We start from the raw sequence: 21127 nt of genomic DNA, 5'->3' as shown, positions 1-21127 counted from the left end.
ATAGCCCACATTTGACGTCTATAAAAAAAATTGTACGTGGTATCCAAAGTCCTTTATTCTTAGGTTCAATATCACGGAAAATACTTTAAACTGGGCTTCTTAACAGTCATCTGCAAAAGCTTGTTGGTACTTGAGATTGGCCTCTTTGACACTCCTTAGTTGCTCTGGAATGTGACTCCTTCTGGATTTCTTCTTGCCCTTGGACTTCTTGGGTGCCCTGACCACCATCACAGGAACAGATGAGTTGTGGACCAAGAAGTTACTAATGGATCCTAGAAGCAGTCTGTTATCGAGAAAGTGGTTATTCTTAGTATTTTGTTTTTATGCTCAGGTGAAAACATTATAGGATATCTCAGCTTACCCTTTAATAGCGCCTCGGCCACGCGACCCTACAATGACCGTGGACAGATCTTCTAAATCATCAATCTTGAGTATAAAAAAATAAAATAAAAATAGTAAGTCAGCATCCATAGTGCGTCAATCCTTGAAAAAAAAAAAAAAAAAAAAAAAAAAAAGTTTTAATATGGTATCAACTTCTCCATTACCATTTCAATCAATAGCTCCTTAGCTCCCATTGACTTAGTTGCCGCAACAATATGGATAACTACTGTAATGTCTCGTAAGCAAGTGTGTTCCAGCTGCTCATGAATATTCTTTGTCAGCTTTTCAGCATCCTCGCGCATCTCTATTTGAATTCCCTTCTTGACACCTTTGTTGTTGTCTATAAACGAATAAATGAACGATAAAAGAAAAAAATGAGCATCGTTTTTTCATGGAGCACAAAGTTCCTTGTAAAACTATTGATAATAGCTTGTTTCTATTTACCATTCTTCTCGTCTTCTACAATGGTGACAACGTTCATTTCGTCTCCGTTACGAAGAATAGTTGTGATAGTCCACTCAGTAGCATGCCAGCTCTCTCCTGATAGATCCGTGGCCACCATGTAATTTTTACGACCACGAGTAGACCTCTTCTGATCTTGTTCTTCCATGATAGAGTTACTATCAGTCCCATGGTCCTTCCCAGCATATTTGAGTGTAATGCGTGTCCGAGCTGGGTTCTTGGCAGTCTCGACAAGACATGGAAGTGCAATGTGCGGTTTAATAGGCTCTTGTAGACGTTCTAGCTGAGATGGTGTTATAGAGTCAGCGGAGGCGATTGTATCTGTTCCAGTGCTCATTGAATCCTGGTTGGCTTCGCTTCCTTCTTCCATGTTACTTTGCGATATTTTAGGTTGGGACTGAGATACTGGTGTTCCAGATACAGTAGAAGCGGTGGTGGCACCGCCAAGCTCCATATTGGCCATGCCTTGCGCTAGTGGATTGGATGATGCCGTAGTTTCACTGTCGTCGTCTTCAATCGAGTCATCCTCCTGCTCCTCATCGTCATCATTGTCCTGCTCCTTGTCCTTCTTCTTCTCTGAAGCAGACTTTAATTTTATAGTACCATCGAGTGCTTCTAGCCGTGGATCCAAATGTTTAAAATGATCTTCATCTTCGTCGTCTTCAGCTTTTTTATCGCTCTCTTGAAATTTATCGTCACTTCCTGAGTCCGATTCCTCTTCAGAGAAAAGGTCTGGTTCTTTTGAAGGCTCTCCACGACCTTTACTCAACTTTTTCTTTTGGTAACTTCTGACTGATGCTGGCGAGAGAGGCATTGCTTGAGAGGGCTCTTCGCCCTCAGCGTCAGCGGGCGCTGACTGAGTGGTGCTGATGGCTAGGTCTTTTGCAGACATGTCAATGGGCTAGGTTGATGTTGGTAAGTGTAATGGCAGAAAATAAAGAGGTGACAAGGTTTGCTGTTCTGAGACCTTTTTGAAAAATTTGTGTTACGCCTTTCTTTATCTTTCTCGCAACTGAACAATTCGCTGAATCCCGCATAAAGAATGATCAGCATGCATTCACAATACCTAGCAGTGTCTAGGATAGTGGGAGTGAAAACAGCAGCAAGGCCTATAGGTTTATGGACGGCCTCATCCAGATTCTGGACTTCAACACTTTATCAGGGTCGAGCCACACCAAGATGTTTATCTACTATAACACCCACTTCACCAATCGTTCACGAATGGACACAACCAAATAGAAACATCATAAAGGGCCGCTGGGAGCCGATCATTGGTTTAGAAATTCATGCACAGATTAAGTCATCCACAAAACTGTTTTCGAATTCAAAAACTTCCTTCCTCGCAAATACCAATACAAATGTTTCGTTAATCGACGCCGCCTACCCTGGCACTCTCCCTGTAAGTGAAAAAAAAAAAAAAAAAAAAAAAAAAAAAAGACAGGGTACCGATTTATCAAACAAAAAATCTCACATCCCTTTACCGATATGAGTAGCAATTGAGCCAAGAATGTGTTGATTTGGCTGTCAAAACATCCTTAGCACTGGATGCACATGTTTATCCAGTTTCATCTTTTGACCGAAAGCACTACTTTTATCCAGATCTACCTCAAGGGTACCAGATCACACAACATTACGGTAACGTCTCTCCTTCCTTTTCTCAACAGCATAAGAGCATGCTTACTATTACTATTATTATAATGCTTCCGAACCGTAAACCCTTAACTATTATAGACTTATCCTTTTTCTTTTTTTATTATCATCGTCGTTACATTGACTTTAGAACCATTGGCGCAGAATGGAAAAATAGTTATTTCACCACTCGATGGTTTAGATTACACACTTGTCGTTGGCATTGAGCAGGTTCAACTCGAACAAGATACTGGTAAATCACTTCACGACATTTACCCAGGCTTGACACTCCTGGACCTTAACAGAGCGGGTGCAGGATTAATGGAAATAGTTACAAAACCTCATTTACGCTCATCAAAGGAGGCTGGAATCCTCATCAAAAAATTACAGGCACTTTTGCGCGCAGTAAATAGTTCTGATGCGAATATGGATGAGGTAAATGGATATTCTAGGTATCAAAAAAAAAACGAAAAAAAATTCATAACAGGTTGATCTGACTATTCTATCTGATTTTTTATTCCCTCCCATATAATCCTATCCAGGGATCGATGCGATGCGATGTGAATGTTTCTGTTCATGAAATAGGGAAGCCATATGGCGCGAGATGTGAAATCAAAAATTTGAACAGTATCAAATTAGTCAGTGATGCCATCGGTAATACTCTCGCTCTTTAAAGAAGAAATCTGTTTGCCGGATTCACTATCAAGTAGCAGGGGGTTCTTATCAGTCCCATTTAAATTTTTAGATGCAGAAATCAATCGTCAGATTTCATGTTATGAATCTAATTTTCCTGTTTCCCAGGAAACTCGTGGATTTAATGCGTCGACGGGCGAGACATTTAGGATCCGTAGCAAGGAATCAGCACCTGACTATCGGTATATGCCTGAGCCTGATCTACCTCGGCTTGTTCTCAGTCACGATACAATACAAGCATTGAAGGAGAACTTACCAGAATTACCGGATGCTCGAAGGGATAGGATCATGCATCAATACCAACTTGGAACGATTGAGGCACGCACTTTGATGGGTGAGGATAGAATGGTCGAGTATTTTGAAAGTATTGTTGCTTCAGGACGCAATACCAAGAGTGTTGTCCGCTGGTAAAGGAGAATTACTTTGGAGAAATCAATCTTTTTTATTATTATTATTATTATTATTTTCCTACTTTGTGAATAGTCTGATATACTTGTTTGAGGTAAACTAATATCAAAACATGCCAATGATAGGATAATCCATGAACTTCTGGGGAGACTGCATACGCGTGACATCAGCTTCAGTGATAATGTTGTTAAAGCCTCACAATTGGGCTCGCTTGTAGACTGTATCGATCAAGGAATCATCTCAGCTAAGATTGGTAAGACGGTTTTGGACCTGATGGTCGAAGGTGATTCAAGAGATGCCCTTGCGATTGCAGAAGAAAGGGGTTGGAGACAAATGAGCGGCCGAGATGAGTTAGAGAAGTTGTGCGATACTATCCTTTCAAAATATCCCGACAAAGTGAAGGCGATAAAAAACGGGAATGCTGGCATTATTGGCTTCTTCATCAGCCAGATCATGAAGCAGAGTCAAGGGCGAGCCAACCCTGTAGTTGTAAGTGAATTATTGAAAACTAAGATGGGTGTACTTGATTTACCCTCAGGTCCTAAAGGACGCGGTAGTAAAGGTGGCACACCGTAAATAAATTCGCCGAGCGGAAAACTTAAAATTACAAAATGAAGATTTTTTTGATGCCATCACTCAATTTGTAGGACAATGCGTAGATCATTCCTCCTTAAACTCTTATGTTTGTTTTCTTCTCAAAAGTAAGCCTCAAAGGCTCCAGAATGGATTATATAGTCATATAGTCATAGCGTTAATTCCCATATTACTTGCAGGGACAGGTGATGCAATAAATAAACTGGGTACCAAAAGCCTCTGAAGAGTCTAGATTAGAGGTAAATATGTTGCGAGTCAGCAAAACGGCCTAGAAGAGTCGAGATACTGTTAACCTATTTGAGAGAAGTCATTAGTAATTATTTTATTATTTTTTTTTATCACAACAAGAGAGAAGATTTACTTACGCCGGTACTCTGATGGCAGTCGTTGCACTATGATGTGGATTGTATTCTTTGATGATTTATTCCCTTGAGTTGAGTAAAAGAGAGAAGCCCCTCTTTGTCTTCGATGGAGTCGAGTATCACCGCACTGCGATTTTTTTCTATAAGTGGTAGTGAAACGCGCCAGAGTGAAAGCTACTTTGCTTCCATTCCTCCGAAGGTCTTAAGGCATTTCGAATGGGTGGATTCTTTTAGGTCATAGACTGTTTTTGGTGTATCCCAGTAAACCTCGATAGAAAATGCATCGAAGATAGACTCCCCCTCAACCAAGCAAAATAACGGGACATAACCCATTGTGATTTATGCTCATGAGAGAAGAAAGAAAGAGAGGAATATAAAGAGGGAAGTAAAGAAAGTAGAGGAAGGAAGGAAGGAAAGGAAGGAAAGAAAAAAGTGAAAGTACAAGGAAGTTTTGGCGAAGACGCCAACAGAAACATGTGGCCATGGTGCCAAAGGTTCGATAAATTATCACATGATTAGATATCAAAACAATTGCCTCCACTTTCACTTTTCAGTTTCCCAACCACACATCTTCTCACCTTTGAGTCTGATCAGTCATGGCTAAGATTGAAAGCTCATTGAAACGACAACGGGAGGATGAGCAAGAGCAGGTCCAAAGTCAGGACTTGGTTGTGCCACGCAATAAGATTATCTCGTCGCTCCACGGTGTACCTGACAAAACAGAGTGAGTTTTAACCAGGAAGTCGTAGATATGGTTATAGATGACCTTTTTTTTAGTACTTAATGCTTTATTTATTTATTTCCGTAGGTATCAGCATGGAGCCATCATGAAGGTTTCAATGAAGAATTTTGTAACATACGAATCCTGCTCGTTCTCGCCAGGGCCAAATTTGAACATGATCATCGGACCAAATGGCACAGGAAAGAGTACTATTGTGTGTGCATTGGCGTTAGGACTCGGCTGGAATACCAACGTAAACCCTGCAGCTTTTTTTTTTTTTTTTTTTTTTTTTTACTCTTTTTATTTTTAAATATATTTATATATTTAGAATATCAAAGGATACTGACAGAAAAAACGGTTTATATTATAATAATGAACAGCTGTTGGGTAGAGCAAAGGACATTTCAGAATTCGTTAAGCATGGATATGACAAGGGCTGGATTGAGATTGTTCTTTGTAACAGAAATGGTTCAAATGTCGCTATCAAGCGCCACATCAACAAAAATAACAACACAAGCGTGTGGAAAATTAACGGTGAGATGATGAATGAATAACTAGTGGGTACCTTACCCATTTAAAAACAATGGAATGGTATGTTGAAATCTCTTTTTAACATCCGCATTATATTTATCATTAAAAAAAAAAAAAAAAAAAAAAAAGGAGAGAACAAGACACAGAAAGATGTCATGAAAAAGGTTCAATCATTTGATATCCAAGTCGATAATCTCTGGTGCGTATTCGAAAACTACCATTGTCCAATGTATTTTGACCTTGCTAGAATTATACACCGTGCTGACATTTTCTATACCTTTTTTATTGTCTAGTCAATTTCTTCCGCAGGATAGGGTCTCAGAGTTTGCGCAGATGACACCGCAGGAACTTTTAAAGGAAACGCAGCGGGCTGTAGGAGGCGAAGAGTCACTTCAGGCTCACCAAAAGATGATTGAATTATGGAATGAACACAAAGCCATCACTGCATCCATGAAGGGCGACCTCGAGTCCATTGAGACAAATGAAAAGCGTAACGCTGTCATTGAGAAAGATGTTATGCGATTCCAGCAACGTGAAGCAGTATTACGAAAAGTGCGATTGCTGGAGATCTGGATTCAGTATGCTCAATATGGCGTTGCAAAAGAGCAGTATAATCAAGTTAAAGAGGAGCGTCGAGTTTGTTTTGCAATGTTCAAGCAACTTCAAGCAGAAGTCGAGCCATTGACAGCCAAGCGCAGGTAAGCAGACGTTTGTAGGAATGAGATGAACAAGGCCATTGTTGCGTAACTGCAATCACAGAGCCTAATATAGTATCTAATTATTGTCGACGGCCTTTTAGCACAATGGAGGCGAATGAAAAGGATTTTGCGAACCAAAGGAATGTTTTAGACAAAAAATATCAGCAATCTGTCCAGACAATGAGATCTCGTGAACAAGCGATCGAAGCAACAGTATGCAAACTGAATTTTAAGTTAAAACAATACTGGCATCTATTGTAACTGGCTCATCATCGATTACACACTAACACAGGCTCTTTGGTGGTTCCCATTACAATTATAAAACAGGAAGGTGACGGAGAAGAGCTCAGGAAGGATCTAGACAGACTTCACGCCAAAGTTCAACAGCGACAAGCAGCGATCAACTCCCTTAGGCGCAAAATTGCTGCTCAGCAAGAGCTGCTGGACGGCGCTCAGTCAGAAGAAGAGATCAACAAAGAGAAGGATGAGCTCCAAGACAAGTTGGTATGTCCCACTTTGGCCTTTTTGATAGGTTCCTACTGTGTTCCAATTCTTCGGAATGGATTAACTGAAATGTCAACCATTATTGAATATCATTGAATTACAGGTTGCCATGCAGGCTGAAAATCGTGAGACAAAAGATAGGATCGAAGTTTTGCAGGCACAGCAGACGGAAATAATAGAGCAAAGCAAGAGCTTGAATGCACGAATGGTCGAGAGTCGAAAGCGCTTGGATGCCTTGGATGATATCAGGAACAGAAGGCTACAGACGCTGCGGAACCAGGATAGCGATGTCTTCGATGCCGTCCTCTGGCTGCGAGACAATCGTCAGCTGTTCCAGAAACATGTATTTGAGCCTGTTTGTCTTGAAGTCAATATTAAAAATATGAAGCATGTTAATGCTATCGAGAGCGCCCTTAGGAATCATCTAAAGGTATGTCTAACATTATCTTCACAGTATTAAATGCGTTTCCTATCGAGAGGTACTCTCTAATGTTTAATTTGCTTGTTTTGCTCTTTGTGGTATTGTCAGACCTTTATTTGCCAGACAAGAGAGGATTACAATATCTTTGCACGCGAAATCCTAGACAAAAGAAGACTCCGTGTCAATGTGATAGCACCAACGGCAAAAGAATTAGATATCAATAATTATTCTCCCCCAGTTCCAAACAACCAGCTGAGACACTTTGGATTCGACTGTTACATGCTGGACTCTCTCGATGGACCGCCAGCACTTCTAGCATCTCTGTGCTCCAAGGCTGGAATCCACTCTATCCCTGTCTCAGAGAGTTCAAATGTGGATTTCAAGGCTATACGTGACAGCAAAAAGTTCAAGCGATATGCCACATCAACTACAGTATTTACAATCACTTATTCGAGACACACTGGCGAAGCAATGGAGACAGCTACACAACTTCGACCCGCTCAAATTTTCACCGCATCAGTTGATCATGAAGAGCGTGCAAGGTTGATTCGCGATGTGGATGATATTCGATCGCGTTTGGAACAAAGTGAGGGCAGGATTCGTGATTTGACTGCTGAAGAAAATGTGCTGCGCAAGAAGCATCAGGAGTATGTGGCCAAAAAGGAAGTTTTAAGCAACAGACGCAAAGATTTAATGCTGGTTCTGAAACGAAACGAAAAGCAGAGGATCGATATGGGAAATCTAACAAATGAATTGAATCGAAAGATGAATGAGCCTTCGTCTGATCAGGAGGAGGAAAGAATCCGCCAGGAGCTACGTAAAAAGGCCAAGAAGCGCTGTTCACTGACCCTAGAGTACTTGGAGCTCGCAAAAGAAAGCCAGCAGCTGTTCTCTAAACTCACAATCGCAACATTAAACCGTCTGCAAGCTCACGCGGAACTTCAAGCAGTAGAGGCAGAGTGTACAGAAAAAGCACGGCAGCTGAAAGAGATGGAGGATCGATATACTTTAGGTAAGAAAATCATCCTTGGCAATGACACACACAGGCACACAGCTGTTAAAAAAACTGCCTGCAACATACCAAAAGTTTTGTGGTGCATCCTAATTGACACTCCACTATTTACATCTAATTCCAGCAAATCGTGAGTATGATGAAGTAAAGATCCGAGCAAAAGCCATATTGGATGCCGCCAAAGAAGAATATAATAAGCTTACAATGGAAGAAGCTGCAGAGTTTCAAACGGTAAGCTATCGATGATCGCATTTTTATTTTTATTTTCAATAGCTTGTCTAAAAGAGCGTGAATTAGCATGGATCGGACGTCGATTGAAATCAGCCTAAAGCTAATTTTTATCCTGGTTTGTCAATTCGTTGGGATAGATCGGAAAAGGCCTTTCATTAGAACAGCTTGAAGACATGCTCGCTGGCGAGCAAGCCAAGGCAGCTCTTAATTATACTCCCAATCAATCCATTATTGATAAATATGAGCAGCGTCAAGCAGAAATCAAGACTGCTAAAGATAAAGTCGAAGTCAAGAACAAAAAACTCAACAAGATTGCAGCTGATATTGAAGCGATTCGTGGGCCTTGGTACGCGAAGCTTACAGAGACAGTGAGAAAAATCAGTGAGGGATTTTCTAAATCATTTGAACAGATTGGGTGTGCTGGAGAAGTCAAGTTGGGTGAACATGAGGACTATGACAAGTGGTGTATCGAAATTTTAGTGAAATTCAGAGATGCAGAAAAACTGCAGAAACTTACAGGGCAACGTCAATCCGGAGGAGAACGCTCAGTGTCTACGATCATGTACCTGATGGCTCTTCAATCCCTCTCTAAAGTCTCGTTCCGCGTAGTGGACGAGATTAACCAGGGTATGGATCCTCGTAACGAACGTCTGGTGCATTCACAATTGGTCGAGAAGGCGTGTGCATCTGGAACGGCGCAGTATTTCTTAATCACTCCTAAACTGTTACCCAATTTGGACTATCATGAACGCATGAAAGTACTCTGTATCTATAATGGAGAGTGGTTGGATGAAGGCGTGACGAAATGGAACCTTTTCATAGAGAATCAGCTACGGAGTAAAGCACGTAGGCAATATTAGGTCTGACTTGAAGGGCCTTGATGCCAAAAAATATAATGCAGTTCATTGTGCAAGCCCAGTTATTAAATGAGTTCCCCTGTAAAAAAAAAAAAAAAAAAAAAAAAAATCTATTTTATTTGAACAAGAAGTTGATTTGCCAATAGAATAATAATAAATAGTAAAGAGTCTGTTATTGTGGAGTATAATGATGCTGCTGCATCAAATGTTGATGTTGTTGCTGCTGTTGCTGCTGTTGTTGGTGTGATTGATGTTGTTGTTGATACTGTTGCTGTTGGTGCTGGTGTTGATACATTTGTGCATCCGGTGTCTGTTGATGCATTGTTTGTGTTGGTATCATGAAGTTGTAACCATGTCCCATCCAATTTTGCTGTTGTTGTTGATGTTGTTGCTGAACTTGTTGCTGAAGCTGCTGTTGCTGCTGCTGTTGAAGATGGAACTGAAGTTGATGTTGTTTTTGTTGCTGCTGCTGCTGCTGCTGCTGCTGTGCATACATTTGCTGCTGAGTTACTACATGTTGGAGCTGCTGCTGTTGTTGTTGCTGTTGTAACTGCAGCTGTTGTTGTTGAAATTGATGCTGAAATTGATGCTGAATTGAGCTTGGGCCATGGGGGGGCTGAAAAGACATTCGAGTAGACACACCTTGCACTGCCAAACCCGGAGGAGGGGTGGATATTGTATTATTGTTAACAGAGGCTGGGTGATTCATCACTATCCCTGCTGGTGCCCCTGATGTCCCTGAAAGGCCTGCTCCAAGTGGGGATGGCGTGGCTGGTGTTCCAGGCCGTGAAGGATTATTCTGGAATGTGGCATAAGAGGAAGATGTTGGAGTCGAGCTTCGAGGCCAGGGGGCTGGAAATTGTCCTGGAATGGGCTTCCAATTTGTTTTACGACCTTCATTATAGATATCCTCCAAAACTTCTTGAAAGAGACCGCTTTCCTTTAGCTCTAAATGTTTTTTATAAAGCGCTAGGGCTGTACGGGCATCCTCAATGGAGTTGTGTGTTTCAGACTGAATATCTTGATGAAGAAGATACCACACCAAGAAACGTAATGAAATTTTTCTAATTTGTTAAAAAAAAAAAAAAAAAAAAAAAAAGATTCAGTATCTTCATTCAGTTAAACCCTGCAGGAAGCAATTAAAGCTCATCTTGCTATACCTCTGTCTGTTCTTGATATGAAAAATATCTACTGTATCCTTGACTTGTTCTGGAGGTACAAGGATGTCTATTAAAAGTTCGAGAATGTTGAATGAATATTAGTAATTTTCTTGCTTGTTTAAGGTGGTATTTCTTGTTATAAGATAACATACTGATTATACGAAAGTCTTGTCTCAAGCCGTGTCCAACAAATATGCAGCCCATATCGACCAAAACACGAAGTCGCTTGTATGCGACTTTCAATGGCACAAGTGTGTGCTTTGACACATTAGGATCTAGGTCACCAGCTGCACAGTACATGTAAATAGACAGAACAGAGGTGTATGTATGATAAGTAAGCATTGGCGCTTCAAACCAACACTCTAAGCTTCAATCATAAGAGAGTTTTTTTACGTTGTATGCCAGAAAATTCGGTAAGGTAATCGACTACAGGTTCTGAAGTCGCAATATAATCATCTATGAAGGGCATGTATTCAAGCGGCCCTTCGTCTCCCCGAAGAACAGACACTCGCGCAAGACTCATTCTTGGTGGTCGAAGAAGAGATTTTGTACCATCACTCCTAATCTCAGTTTCTTCCTACAGAAACATATGAAAAAAGCAATTAATATTTTTGTGTATTAAAGAAATAAATAAATAATAAGAATATATCCCACTTACTCGACTTAGCGCAACGAACTCAGTGTCGATTGCAATTAGCATCGGTTGCCCAGGCTTGATCTCTTCAGGCCTCAGCAGCTGATAGAAGACATAGTTTGGATCACGGTATCTGTAGTGAAGACAATATTATTATTTAGGGTCTTATATATCTAAACTTTCCAGATCATTTTTTTCCCGTAACTTACTTGGAGATAGAGAGATCAACATGGAGAATGCTGGTGTCAAGCTCTGAGGCTGGCTCTGAAATAATAGGTGGATCCCCACCGCTGACTTTATTGTAATAAAAAATCGATGGTGCCTGTGCAGAAAGCAGTGAGGGTTGAGTTTAAATGTATTAACAGGAAAAAAAAAAAAAAAAAAAAAAAAAAAAAGGCAAAAACCCTTTACCTTCCAAGCACTAGGGAACTGCGATACTTCACCGTCTTGAACATTCTTGACCAAGAAGTCATTAAAAATGTACCATGACGATCGCTCCATGAGCTCGGGATCATTGTCAGAGTTCACTATGTTCAACGATGTGAATATTCTCACAATTTAGCGATTATAAAAAAATAAAAATAAAAAAAAGAAAAGGCATGACTTTTACCTTTGATGTGCGATACAAGATGCGCTACTTCATTAGCAAGCTGAACTTGACTCACTACCGCCTAATACAGTGTAAAAATAAAAATAAAATAAAAATAAAAATAAAAATAAAATAAAAAAATCCGATTATTCATTAAGGTAATTTCGTTAAACAATATCTTTAATTTACAAGATTATCAAACCCACTTACAGTCAATTCATATTCGGCACACAAAGAAAATTCTGAGCTATCCGCAGTTGTATTCTCAAATACGTGGACGCCTCTATCATCCACACCCACCGTAAACCTATAAAGAAAACTCAAAGCGCAGTTAGCCTTCATAATTAAGCTTCACTAAGAAGAGTATATTAACTGCAATGAATAGGCGACAGAGGTTCTTCTACATACCGTAAAGGGAGCCATTGTGAACCCTTTCCATTTTCGTCCAGGAAAACACCGCATGAAACTGGGTTAGGTTCTTTAGGATTGAGAGCTGTGTTAATGCTGAGCACCAATGGAAGATCCTGGAGTGTCTTCTTATTCGTAGTAGGCTGATATTGCTGGCACTGAGAACACCAAACTCGATTGTGAGATTCGCGGCAGATGGAAGCCTTCAAGATTTCTGAAAATAACATGGGCTGTTGGATCTCTTTGGTCTTTTGATGATGTATCTTGGATGACTGATGAGCATTCGAAGCAGTTGCCTATCTCATATGGATGTAGCGCCGATCAAGTTAGTGTTTTGTATTATCTCGATTTCTAAAAACCTGTCAGCAGCCAACTTTATTAGAAGCCTTTACACCTACTGGTTTAGGCCACAACAAATCAAGCACGAAAGGATAGGTAACCCTTTCCTCCTCGAGCCCGCAATGACCACAAATACTAGTGCTTGATGTCTTTATGCTGAAGATCTGTTGAATTGGTGATAGAGCTGACACGGGGAGAGGATTAAGCGTTGCAGAGGCTGAAACTCTGTCTAAACTACATTCTTGATGTAGCTGCTCCAATACAAAGCGATTGAAGTTTTGAATTAAAGACGAGTACATGGTCTTGGTATCAGGCTCGTCTGGTTCAAAGAGGCCAAGTGCCGAAGCTTAGAGGGAGGAGGCAAGTAGAGATGTGGAAGCGGTGAGATGATGGTCAGAGCATAAAGAGCAAGAGAGACATGGTCAGTCATATGAAGAGGTAGAAACTCAAGCGGTTGAGTTGTTCTAACCTTGCGGGATGGTGCTAAATGCACGTAAGAAATTCCTTGCTTGACAATTCTGACCATTAGAGTCTTCAAGCATACGGAACAAGAAACCTAACTCGCAGGTCAAGCAGTTTTCCCTTGGACAGCTCTGACCAATATGGGCCTTGGCGAGTGTCCTCAGTAAAGGCGTGAAAAACAAAACTTGTAAAAGTGCATTGCAGTATGAATTGGCAATATGTGTTTCCAAGCCGCCAAATTTGGTCTTATTGTAGAAACTGATTGTATAGCCATCAGTATAGAAAAAACTGTTAGACCCATAGGAGATTTTAGATATAATAGCCATGAACAAAGATTTTAGATGTCTATTTTACTTACCCAAAGTCGAAGTCTTCAACACCAAATTTGCTGTATTTGATCTCAACGCGTTTGTAATATTTTGGGACAATACCGGTTGCCAGGTCAACATCCTCCTCATTGTCGTGATCGAACATAGCAGCTGTCGAGCCTTTTCTTTTACCGAAATAGAGCTCCTTCTGTTGTTCGCTTCGGAACTTTGGTGTATCACGAAGTTTAACTTTGGGAAGTGATGGTGCTTGGTTCCTAAGCCTGAGTCCAGGGTTGGGTGCATAGCCCACAAAGTCAATCATCTTCATGTTGTCCAGAATCGATGACGGTATTGGCTGAGGTTTCCTTCCAACAGGGTATATTGTCTTTGGTGGCCATGCAGACAGTAACTGTTCCTGATAATAAGGCATCCCGATGGAAGAAAGTGGGTCGCTGTCCCCCACTGCAATTGTCGGAGGCATAGGCATTGTGGGTGCATCAATAGGACTAGAAAAATGATTCATTTTTGGCTCCTGTTTATCGCCCCAAATGTGTACAACATTGCTAGCGTCGCCAAGTGCCACAAGTTCACCACTATATGATATATCGAAGCAGTTGACATAGCTCGCAGTGTTGATCTAGGTTGAAAAAATCAGATGAAGATCTATCAGCGCCCAAATTAATACATAATATTTACCTATACAGCAATATAGCAAATCTAACCTGGTAGAATTGAATTCCAGTTGTAAAATTGCCGACGTCGCACATTTGAAACTGCCCTGTTTGTGAGGCAATGCATACAGTTGTGGAAAGCTTCGGGTGCATTTTGAGGAATGAAGGACCATTTGGAAAAGGGATTGGAGCCAGCGAGCGCATTGTTCTCATATCGTAGACCTTGACTAAAGGGTCAATAATTAAAGTGCCTTGACGCTCTGAGAATCCGCATGTTACAATAAGATTTCCAGACACATCTAGATCAGAGATTGTTCCTGTATGCGCCTGTATTCGGTGTTCTACTGCAAGTGTACGCGGGTCGTGTAAGATCAAATCGCCACGAGTCGATCCGCAAACTAGCAACCTAGATTTCTTCATGACAACAATCTCAGACTCTGTATCGACCTAGCAGAGGACGAGCAACGCTTCTTTTGTGAATATGATTTGTATCAAGACAATCACGTAAAATGAGTGTCCCATAGTATAATGATTCAACATAAACTTAATTTACCGTCTTGGTAATCGTGCCTCGGATCATATTGATCGTAAGAATTTTGTCCTGTTGACCAGCTACAACAATTTCTGCATTACCCATGAGAGCCATCGAATGCAAATCCCGTGCCCCGTCATCACTACTCGTAATTAGTTACACCAGAATGAAAGTATGATATCATTAGCGGCTGTAATGGACATGCGGATAAAAAAAAAGAAAAAAAAAAGAAAAAATGTCGCCAATAATTAGAGATCCAAAGCATGCAGCATAATCAACTCGTTGACAAAACAGAATAAGAAAATAAAAAAAATTGAAATAAACTTGCGTCAAGTTCCAGCTGGCCAATCCACGTCTGTTTGACAAATGTATGCTATCCTTGGCAATTGAGACGATACCGCGATCTAAAATCATTATCTGTCTAACAGACCCTTTGTGTGCCTTATAACTGGAGTAACGCTGTAGCCCAGATCCATAATATGACGAAACATATCCCTGTTCATAATTGTGTTAGAAGGCATGTCAAATGTCAGAAAAATGAATGGACTAGGACACCTTGGAATCCGCGCAATTACACAACCAGTGGGACACTACTTTGAACATTGATAAGCCCAATAACTTTACATTTTCATTTGCAGTCCAGACAAGTTCATGGTGAGGATCAAATTTCACACAAGTTACTGGTGTAGCTGGATCAATTCCAGGAATGACGTTGAGCGGCCGGAATGGAATATCGGCCATATTATTATTACCGCACTTTTTTTTTTTTTTTTTTTAGTATAAATATCAAGAGTGATTTGACCTGGTGTAAAGGATGAAGCAAACATGCAGAAAAAGATGCATAGATGCATTGTGCTATCTGACAACGCGAATCAAACATAAATCACGTGCAAAGCTATATTGGGCTAATTACTTATGATAAAAGCGAGTGTTGAGTGTTTCTCTGTGCACAAAGAATGTATCATGTCTATGCCAGCCTTCTCACCAATCGTACAGCAACAGCAACAGCAATCCAATGTCAATGGGCCTGCTAAAAAGCATGGCAAGAAGAAATCTAGGAATTCATGGAAAGCAGGGTTCAAGAGTACACCGTCATCACCACAACATTCCAGCGTCGACACCCGCTCATCTGCTCTAACCGAGAGAAAAGAATACACCTCTGCTCAGTCTATCACCAATAGCCATAATATCAACTACAGCCATCGCAACGCAGCACCATACTCATATAGTAAAGCTTCAATAGCGGACTCATCCTTATCTTTGACTCGGGGCCGAGACAACTTTCAGATTGAAGCTGGACAGGTCAATAAAACGAGTGAACCTGCTCAGCACAGAACGCTACAACAAAAAGCTCATCAATTTCAAGAAGAATACAACCTGTATGAGAAACCTGAGCTGCCACAAAGTGATATCTCTCAAGTAGCCAAAGGAACAGCCACTCCTAGACAAAGTGAATTCCTTCAAAATTTGGACATCCAACTTATCAAATTACAACAGGAAGAACATGGTCCGCAAAATCCAATGGAGAGTAACAAAGATAACATCAAGTCCAAATCTGGATGTTCCAGTCTTTCCAAGGCAACTGGTCCAACTAAAGTATTTGAACATGAGCTAACCCAGATACTTAAGGTACCGGAGGCTACGATCAATGGACCGGAGAGCTCACAAGGTATATGGCAGATATATATAATTTAAGTCAAATGTCGTTTTGCTGGTTTGGTATACTTACGCAATGCGCTAAATAAGTATTGTTAGATGATATCAAGCTGAAGGATCTATTGGGGTCAATATCGCCGTCCAATCACCCAACAGTTACCCTTTGGGACTATCTCAAGGAGGAGCTAACCGCAGCGGATTTCGAAACCACACAAGAATTGAAACGAGAACGAGTGGCTAACTTTCTCAGTGTTCCCATTGCATTCGAAAAGGTATATATGGAGAGAATGGGAATATTACACTTGCTTACTATAAAGTTTACAATCTACAGATGGACTTGCTCACACATGTAACGTATCTAAATGTTTTAGATGCTGACATTTGGTTATTTTGTGTGCTTGGACTCTTTCCTTTATACATTTACGATTTTACCAGCAAGGTTCTTACTTGCGACAGCAGCGCTTTTCCGGTACATTTTCTCTAGAACATGGTTTTCAAAAAACATGGAAAGAACGTAAGCTACGTCTGAGTTACTTTTCGCAATGTTTTTTTTTTTTTTTAAAAAAAAAAAAAAAAAAAAAAAACACACCAATTGATTTTTGTTCCTGAAAACTTTTTCAGCCGTTTAAAATCGTCACAAAAGTGCGATTTGATCAAGGTGACATTGGTCGTTGTAGCATGCACAATCCTTCAGTCTGTCGACGCTTCAAGGACATATCATTTTATTCGCGGCCAGAATGCTATGAAGTTGTACGCTATCTTTAACTGTTTAGAGGTAACTTAATATTAACTTCTTTTCATTGGGATGTTCGCTAAGTCATTGGCCTTTTTCTATTATTATTAACATTATTACTATCTTAATCTCCTTTATATTTATTAATTTATAGATCTTTGATCGGCTCTGTTGCTCGTTTGGTCAAGATATCTTGGATTCGTTGTTTTCTAAGGCAACGTTAGGCAACCATCCTCCTAAAGCAAGTCTCACGGCCTCTAGGCACGCAAGACCGATAACTTTTGTTATTTTGGCGATTTTTTACATCTGTAAGCCGATCAAAATCCGTTATCGTTTTTGTTTTTTGCTTTTGTTAAACAGCACTTTGGTAAGATTTTAGCACACTAAATTCTTCTTTTTCCTTCCGCTTTCAATAGTGGCACATACGATGGTCTTGTTTTACCAAATGGTCACGCTTAATGTGGCTGTCAACTCGTATTCAAACGCACTTCTGACATTGCTGATTAGTAATCAATTTGTAGAAATCAAGGGCAGTGTCTTTAAAAAGTTTGAAAAAGAGAACCTTTTTCAACTGAGTTGTAGCGGTAAGGATGCAGCCTGTGGTCTTTTTTTTTTTTTTTTTTTGTAAGAAGCTAAGCTTTTTTTCCGTTTTTTAGACATTGTGGAAAGGTTTCAGTTATCAGTCTTTGTAGCCATTATCACTATCCGGAACCTGGTGGAACTATCTGCCTCGCCTCCTTCTCCATTCTCAGTGTATCCTCAGTCTTTTGTCCCACTCTTTTCGTCTATGACAGCCATGGCACGTCTGTTGACTCCATGCTTCCTTGTCTTGGGATGCGAGACCCTAGTCGACTGGCTGAAGCATGCCTTCATCACAAAATTCAATCAGATTCGTCCTAGTGTCTATGGTCGATTTGTGGATATTCTAAGCAGAGATCTGGTCGTAGGCAGCCCTGCACGCCTTGCGGGACGCAAAAACGTATGCCTTTATATTACTATCATTATTTATATTTTTACTAAATGGATAACTGACAGACTGGTTACAAACTAACAAATATTTATTTGGGACTATAATGGCCTACAGCAACAACAGATGTTTGTTGACCAATCTCCTATGGTGTCCCGTCGTATTGGACTTGCATCGTTACCATTGGCGTGTCTGGTCATTTGTGTGACCACTCAGACACTACAAATGGCCTTTTCGAACCATTCAGGGGACATGAATACAGCTTCTGCCATTATGGCCGAGACTGTTACAGCAAGTGCAGTGTCATTTGAAAAAATGACCCTCCATTGGACAATGCCTCCAATAGATTTTTCGTCAGGATTTGCAGTGGCATCTTCTGGTATTGTTGAGGCTTTCGCCTCATTTTGTAGGTTCGCAGGTGCAACCCTGAGCCAAAGTACATATGTACTGGTCCATATGATAGTGGGGTGGGCGCATCGTGTAGGTATATCACAAGAATTGGGCCGCAAAGTGATGGACTACACGTTTGTAACACTGGTATGTTTGGCGACGTATGCATGTTTGGTGGCGCTCAAGATGCTGATTGGAATCAATTTACTTGGATTTGCACATCATCGATATCTGACGATGGAGGCGCGTGAGGAATCAGAGAGGCAGACAGATCGGATGATCCGTGAATCGAACGCAGCGCTAGAAGAGAAAGCAGCAAATGCAGCGGTATCTAATCTGCTGGATGGAAGAGGAGCAAGCCATGCAAATGGAGACGCGTATGTATTAGGGGGCGACAAACGGGTGGTTCCTGGACTTGATACTATTGACCGATATACACTTTTCAAGTCGCGGATTCCATAGAACTGGAATTGACCAATGATTTGGCGCCATTGATTCAAATGTTTTGTTTGTCCTGTCAATCTTGATCATGCATGGTCGATGCATCAATCAGTGGCTCACACTACTCTGCTGTACTCTTTGTGCTTGATTACTTGATTGCATGTGCTCCGCTTCCTTCATCTTTGATAACTCTTTGGCCCTTGCCCTTGTCTTGTCATTGTAAGAGAAATAGCGCTAAGTCCTAAACCAGCGCTTCTTTCAAAAAATAATAAATAAAACCTGAGTTTAAGCATGGTCAAACATATTTTATTCTAGCAAGAGAGTGTACAAACGAACCATCATCCATAGACCATTCTTCACATTTGTCATTCAAATCGATTCAAATCTATTTGTCATTCTCTTTCCCTCTCTTTCCCAGCTCTCTCTTTCTCTTGCTCTTCAAACCAGCTCTCGCGCTCTCTTCACTTCCCAAAAGTCTCATATTTCTGTATCTCATTCGCTGCGCCCTTGTCCTCTCCCTCTCTATATCCCTTATCCTTTTTTTTTATTAACTCTTTCTCTCTCCCACACACACATTCTTTATCTTCATCGCTCTCCATTTTCATTTATTTGCACTCGTTCGACTCTTACCGAACCCATCCCATTGCATCTTTTAACCTATAGTTTTTATTTTATTCTTTTTCCTTCCGGTGGCCTGACGCTTCCTTTTTTTTTTTCCTTATTGCTGGCTAGTGTTGTGTTGGTCCGCTCTGCATCATACTCTGCTCTCAGTTCAACCCATCTCCTTTGTCAACACATCATGGCCCCTCCCCAGCCCAGCCTAAGCGATGGTCGCAAAGGCTCGACTGGCTCTACGTCGTCCAGACCCACAGACCCGGCCTATACCGATTCAACCAGTGGCTCTGCTAATGGAGAAAGGAGACCCTCTGCTGGTTCCGGATACTTCTCACTTTCACAAAACGGCCGAATGAACAGTGAATATGGTAGCATGAGTGGCAGCAGTAGCAGCATCAACATTACAAGCAGCAATAACAACTACAATGCACGTTCGCCCTACATTCCGCACACAGACGACCGCGACAGGCTACGAGCTCACAATGGCAGGACCCATTTGGAGGCTCTGGCCCAGACGCCCATCATCCCAAGTGCATCACGACGCAAGAACACCAAGGATGGCAACGAATCGAACGGTCTGTTATCCTTCTTCCGTACGCCGTCCAGGCCACCCTCACCAGAACAATACGATCCCTTCTTCACTAATAGCCACATGCGAAAGGCATCCTTTTCTGGCCATAGCCACAACAGCAGTACTAATGGGATCCACAGACCAGTCGTCCTATCTGGATCAATGGGATCACTTCAGTCCACTAGCACTAACCTGAGCAACGGGGGATCCTACAATGGCATGAACTATACACAACAACAATCATCCCACCACAATATAGCCGGTCAGAGTCAGGGTCATTTATTTGATATGGATGATATAAGACGGCGATCTACTGAATCCTATTCGAGATCTTCCTCGCCAGATCGTTTATCAGAACAACAACTGCAACAGCAACAGCAGTATCAGCTTCAACACCCGTTTGCTGGTGGATTTCCGACGACTCCACCTTCTCACATTCGATCCCATCATCGAACAGATTCAAGCAAGAATGTGACGGAGGCTCCGCATCGAAGGACAAAATCATCAGATTTGGGCGATATAAATGGGAAACGCTCAGGACAGGAGCAGGAGCCCCTAATTCCTGCCAAGGAGCCAAAAAAGAACCCCCTGCGTAATTTTTTCAGAAAGAGGACGCATCATCATAGCTCTTCTGGCTCACAGCACCAACACCAACAATCACAGAACAATCTACAGCATAGTATGTGAATTGGTTTTCGCACCAATTGAAGGGCTATTGCTACGAATGCGTCTATGCTTTGAAGTATATTTTTTTAACATCGTTGACTCTTCTCTTGTTTATGACAGGATCACGGAAATGTTCAGCCGATGACCCATATTTTATTACACTTCCTCCTACCTCAACACTACATACGTTTTCCATGTCACTTTTCACAGACCATGACTATATGGGATATTATGGAGCTTCTGACAAACGACACGACGGTGAAATGACAAGTGGGAGGAAAGGTCTGAAAAAGGACCACACAGGAGTATGTGTTTCATTTAAATCGATGCTCTGTGGTGATTTTGCAATTTTTTTAAAAAAAAAAAAAAAAAAAAAAAAATGTATATTGTGATGTGTGGAATACTTTTTTTTTTTTTTTTTACGGGGAGAGTTCTTCCTTCTTAACTGTCTTTTTTTTATCCTTTTCCTCTTTTTGTAGCA

General features: G+C 41.0%; 5 protein-coding genes across 5 annotated transcripts; 3 read left to right on the top strand and 2 right to left on the bottom strand.

Moving 5' to 3' along the window:
- Window positions 1-43: 43 nt before the first annotated feature.
- Window positions 44-2162, bottom strand: BCR41DRAFT_425039 (hypothetical protein). The gene is made up of 4 exons (XM_022030525.1): window positions 826-2162; window positions 546-721; window positions 362-426; window positions 44-283 (listed from the first exon to the last, which is right to left on the bottom strand). Exons 1-4 carry the CDS (start codon window positions 1733-1735, stop codon window positions 100-102), a joined length of 1335 nt encoding a protein of 444 aa, XP_021877725.1. The 5' UTR covers window positions 1736-2162; the 3' UTR covers window positions 44-99.
- Window positions 1843-4155, top strand: BCR41DRAFT_360720 (Aspartyl/glutamyl-tRNA amidotransferase subunit B (Asp/Glu-ADT subunit B)). The gene is made up of 6 exons (XM_022025411.1): window positions 1843-2242; window positions 2337-2478; window positions 2624-2907; window positions 3015-3126; window positions 3218-3572; window positions 3699-4155. Exons 1-6 carry the CDS (start codon window positions 1886-1888, stop codon window positions 4147-4149), a joined length of 1701 nt encoding a protein of 566 aa, XP_021877724.1. The 5' UTR covers window positions 1843-1885; the 3' UTR covers window positions 4150-4155.
- A 1135-nt stretch (window positions 4156-5290) lies between these two features.
- On the top strand, window positions 5291-9507 carry BCR41DRAFT_311317 (P-loop containing nucleoside triphosphate hydrolase protein; the record flags this gene model as incomplete). Its single annotated transcript, XM_022021029.1, has 10 exons — window positions 5291-5503; window positions 5631-5784; window positions 5911-5980; window positions 6075-6479; window positions 6581-6692; window positions 6807-6987; window positions 7121-7413; window positions 7513-8416; window positions 8541-8647; window positions 8812-9507. The coding sequence occupies 10 exons, from the start codon at window positions 5291-5293 to the stop codon at window positions 9505-9507; spliced, it is 3135 nt and encodes a 1044-aa protein (XP_021877723.1).
- Window positions 9508-10375: 868 nt separating this feature from the next.
- Window positions 10376-15348, bottom strand: BCR41DRAFT_311335 (ubiquitin carboxyl-terminal hydrolase-domain-containing protein; the record flags this gene model as incomplete). Its single annotated transcript, XM_022021030.1, has 17 exons — window positions 10376-10568; window positions 10665-10731; window positions 10817-10951; window positions 11058-11241; window positions 11323-11431; window positions 11508-11620; window positions 11710-11825; window positions 11909-11969; window positions 12098-12168; window positions 12261-12543; window positions 12694-12980; window positions 13104-13354; window positions 13455-14041; window positions 14127-14522; window positions 14629-14752; window positions 14900-15102; window positions 15232-15348. Coding segments are annotated over 17 exons (3297 nt in total), but the record flags the coding sequence as incomplete, so codon positions are not given.
- Window positions 15349-15560: 212 nt separating this feature from the next.
- BCR41DRAFT_326892 (eukaryotic membrane protein family-domain-containing protein) lies at window positions 15561-19089 on the top strand. The gene is made up of 8 exons (XM_022021636.1): window positions 15561-16276; window positions 16354-16535; window positions 16635-16777; window positions 16885-17038; window positions 17151-17304; window positions 17413-17580; window positions 17653-17975; window positions 18081-19089. The coding sequence occupies exons 1-8, from the start codon at window positions 15571-15573 to the stop codon at window positions 18813-18815; spliced, it is 2565 nt and encodes an 854-aa protein (XP_021877721.1). The 5' UTR covers window positions 15561-15570; the 3' UTR covers window positions 18816-19089.
- The last annotated feature ends 2038 nt before the right edge of the window (window positions 19090-21127 follow it).

Source organism: Lobosporangium transversale (genome assembly GCF_002105155.1).
Source record: "Lobosporangium transversale strain NRRL 3116 chromosome Unknown BCR41scaffold_44, whole genome shotgun sequence".
Lineage (NCBI taxonomy): Eukaryota > Fungi > Mortierellomycota > Mortierellomycetes > Mortierellales > Mortierellaceae > Lobosporangium > Lobosporangium transversale.
The sequence above is the reverse complement of the archived record's forward strand: the minus strand, read 5'-3'. Positions and strand labels throughout refer to the sequence as shown.

Bases quoted from the DNA above. Each gene is read 5' to 3' on its own strand.
- BCR41DRAFT_425039 (XM_022030525.1), bottom strand. From the start codon at position 1,735: ATGTCTGCAAAAGACCTAGCCATCAGCACCACTCAGTCAGCGCCCGCT. The intron at 427-545 runs GTAATGGAGAAG...TTTATACTCAAG, and splicing joins AGGAGCTATTGATTGAAATG to ATTGATGATTTAGAAGATCT. The intron at 284-361 runs GTAAGCTGAGAT...TCTCGATAACAG, and splicing joins GGCCGAGGCGCTATTAAAGG to ACTGCTTCTAGGATCCATTA.
- BCR41DRAFT_360720 (XM_022025411.1), top strand. From the start codon at position 1,886: ATGATCAGCATGCATTCACAATACCTAGCAGTGTCTAGGATAGTGGGA. The intron at 2,243-2,336 runs GTAAGTGAAAAA...CGATATGAGTAG, and splicing joins CCTACCCTGGCACTCTCCCT to CAATTGAGCCAAGAATGTGT. The intron at 3,573-3,698 runs GTAAAGGAGAAT...TGCCAATGATAG, and splicing joins ACCAAGAGTGTTGTCCGCTG to GATAATCCATGAACTTCTGG.
- BCR41DRAFT_326892 (XM_022021636.1), top strand. From the start codon at position 15,571: ATGTCTATGCCAGCCTTCTCACCAATCGTACAGCAACAGCAACAGCAA. The intron at 16,536-16,634 runs GTATATATGGAG...TAAATGTTTTAG, and splicing joins TTCCCATTGCATTCGAAAAG to ATGCTGACATTTGGTTATTT. The intron at 16,778-16,884 runs GTAAGCTACGTC...AAACTTTTTCAG, and splicing joins TCAAAAAACATGGAAAGAAC to CCGTTTAAAATCGTCACAAA.